The sequence below is a fragment of the Quercus suber genome, unplaced genomic scaffold, assembly GCF_002906115.3.
Source record: "Quercus suber isolate HL8 unplaced genomic scaffold, Cork oak 2.0 scaffold_317, whole genome shotgun sequence".
Lineage (NCBI taxonomy): Eukaryota > Viridiplantae > Streptophyta > Magnoliopsida > Fagales > Fagaceae > Quercus > Quercus suber.
In genome coordinates this window covers 821293-824403 of record NW_027069772.1, presented here as the reverse complement: position 1 = coordinate 824403, position 3111 = coordinate 821293, and the positions used below count along the sequence as shown (strand labels likewise).

Below are 3111 nucleotides of genomic sequence, written 5' to 3'. Positions count from 1 at the left end.
TTAAGAATTCAATTTTTTGCTCATGGATAACTAGCCATAACTTTTCAACTATATAGTTAGCAGACAATGTTTGCAAACTATATTTTTTTACTAACATCTCGAGTCTAAGAGACTCAATTTAGAGTCTATAAATCGAGTCTTTAAGGGTCGATCTTCATGTTCTGATGAGGTCTGAGTTGGCATATTTTCCATGTAGCGTTCACCTAGAAATCGAGTCTTAAAAAAATAAAAAATAAAAAATAAAAAATAAAAAAAGGGCTGCTCTCTCTTTCTCATGCTTCAATCCAAGAAACAAAAACACCACCGCAACCACCAGATGCCCAGGCCACGCGAGCAAGACCCAAAGGCTGCGCGAGCCCTAGGCCTCTACTTCGTCCACGGTAGAGCTTGACTGGGTTTTTGAGATTTGAGATTTAGGTTAAAGATAGGTATTTGAGCTTGAGAGCTATCTCTACTTCGTCCACTGTTTTGGGTCGCTCTTTCTCTGGATTCTCTCTCTCTCTCTCTAAGACTTAAAATTTTTTAAAATTTTTTTTGAGTTTATAAATTGAGTTTTAGATACTTGATTTTCAAATGGTCGCCACGTAGAAAAAAATACCACATCAGACATGATCAGACTATGAAAATCGAGTCTCAGAGACTCAATTTATAGGCCAAAATCGAGTCTCATATACTCGAAATGCTAGCAAAAAATATAGTTTGTAAACATAGTTGGAATGTTATGACTAGTTACTCATTTTAGACCTCATGGGAAAACCTAAAAGCTACATGTATTGAATAAAATTGGCGAATCTTAGAAAGGGGAAGTAGAGTCTGCCCCAAAGCACACATGAACGTCAGTCTCAACCGCAAGCCTGGGCACACAAAACAGAATTCCAAAGTAATTCACATCATTCGTACTTCAGAAGGAGTTGAACGTCTAGAAGTTATTTACAGTCACAACCCACCCACATTTCCCACGCCCATAACCTATTTAAGTTCCCATAATACATACTAAAAGGAGAAGGAAATAGATTTTACACTTAAGACAAATATATAGAAACTCTCTTAATCCGAATCAGAAGAATCTGATTTGTGTTCAGCAGATGCAGCTGTATCTCTTTTCTTTTTCTTTTCTTTCCAGCCTCACCCTCCTTAACTGCCTTGGATATCTCCTCGACAGGAACTAAAGGCATATAGCCAAAGATAGGATAACCCTTCTGGGTCAAGTCCTTCACCAAATGGTTGTATTTCTCCATCAAGTGAGCAGCCACAGGCACAGCCTTCTCTGTCACCGTGTGGAATGGTGAACACTGGTTCATTCCAACCCATATCTTCACACTTTGAGATAGAAGGAACTGCTTATACTCTGAAACAGCATAATGCACAGCAGCACGAGGACCCCCAGTTTGAGCCTCATTCACAAGTTTATGAGCCTTCTCAGATGCCTTGCAAATCAAATTGTTAGTTTTTCTTACAGCCTGCTTTGCCAGCGGTGGAGCATGCTCATCAAACTTGTGTGTAGCTTCATCTACCTGTGGTAATTACACAATTAATAACTTCAGCCAAAACACAACAAAATGAATACTTTGACACACTTACTAGTTTAGACTGGGTAGATTTTAATCATTAGCACATCAGGTGCATGTTGATTTCAATTTTTTCTTCAGGTCCTTCCTACGCTTATCAGTGTTTCATCCCACAAAAAAATTTTGGAGAAATCTATGAGCTTCTAAACAAATTTTGGTAATAATTTACAACACAGACCCAATCTAGCACAGAGTATAAATAAAGGCCTTCTTATTACAGATACAGAAAGAAAAAATGTATTAAGTTAAATTAAATAAACCAAATCAACAAAGCTCGCGAATATGCTTGATCTAATTCGGGAAATTAATAGACCAAGCCTGAATTGGGCTCAAGCTCAGCTCGACTGGAGCTTGTTACAGCTCAAAATTATTAACAACAGAGCAAATCAAATCAAACGTACTTCAAACACAATCAACAACAACAACAAAAATAAGAATTCAGTATATAGTGAGAGTACCTTGTCGTCAAGGAAAACAAGGAGATCATCAGGAACGCCTTGGATTTTTCTGTAGACAGGGCCCACGACGGTGGTGACGGCAGATTCGACGGTGGAGACGGTGGATCTGAGAGGGCCCGAGTTTTGCTTGGCGTAATCGTAGATATTGGAGACGCAGACGAGCGCGTGAATCGCCACCATCCTCGCGAGCCCTAGGTGCTTCAGCTCCCTCCTCTTCTTTCTCTCAATCTCCATCTCTTGCTGTAGCAATAATAACCAATAAACACCAACACCAACACCAGCTATATTAATATTATAGTCTCAGATTTCAATCTAAGAATATTACATAAATATAGATGAATTTAACAATAGAAGAAGCTAAGAATTAAAAAAATAAAAATAAAAATAAAAATAAAATACAGAAGAAGCTGGAAATTTCGCGTACCATGGTATCAGTGCCCAGTTTCCGAATTGAGAGTTTGATCAGGAAATCAGAAGAGAGGTAGGTCCTTCTTGCGTTGGAGTCGTAAGTCGTAACAGAAATGATATCTATGGAGAAATATAGGGGTGGCAGGTCTTATTTATAGTAATGGCGATGGAACTAGCCTTTTTTTCTGCTACGAGCTTCTGTAACGTTCGCGATATCAATCCGACGGTTGATATGAGATCTGATCTGATCTGGTGGGTTTTAGAGGCGCCTAGTTGTACGTGTTTCAGTTTCTATGTTTGGATTTCATTGCTTAAAAATTAAAGTAGCGTAACAAATTAAGAGAAGTGATTCGAGTTCATTACATTTTTACATATTTGTTCTAATAACCCGTAATTTAAAATTTGTTATGAAAAATTTATAGATTTAACTTTTCTCAAATGTTAAAAATAGGGATTGATGATCAGTGAGTTGTAAGTTCCAAGTCACTGCAATGGGTATCTGTAAATAAGAACACAGGACCAAACAGAAGGCACTGGTGTGGTATCAACTGAAAACTCTCCGAATGTCAAGTTAGCCAATGAGAAATCTTTATGAACTCCTTAGTGAAAGAGTTTAGGGATTTTTCGCATACCTGTGAAAGGTGGAGGTCTGGTGATGAATCAAAATCTCTTCAAAA

General features: G+C 38.0%; 1 protein-coding gene across 1 annotated transcript; it reads right to left on the bottom strand.

Annotated features, from left to right (window-relative positions):
• Positions 1 to 870: 870 nt before the first annotated feature.
• On the bottom strand, positions 871 to 2587 carry LOC112001541 (REF/SRPP-like protein At1g67360). The gene is made up of 3 exons (XM_024033724.2): positions 2451 to 2587; positions 2027 to 2266; positions 871 to 1514 (listed from the first exon to the last, which is right to left on the bottom strand). The coding sequence occupies exons 1-3, from the start codon at positions 2451 to 2453 to the stop codon at positions 1023 to 1025; spliced, it is 735 nt and encodes a 244-aa protein (XP_023889492.2). The 5' UTR covers positions 2454 to 2587; the 3' UTR covers positions 871 to 1022.
• Positions 2588 to 3111: the final 524 nt, after the last annotated feature.

Bases quoted from the DNA above. Each gene is read 5' to 3' on its own strand.
- LOC112001541 (XM_024033724.2), bottom strand. The intron at 1,515-2,026 runs GTACTCTCACTA...TAATTACCACAG, and splicing joins TTGTTTTCCTTGACGACAAG to GTAGATGAAGCTACACACAA.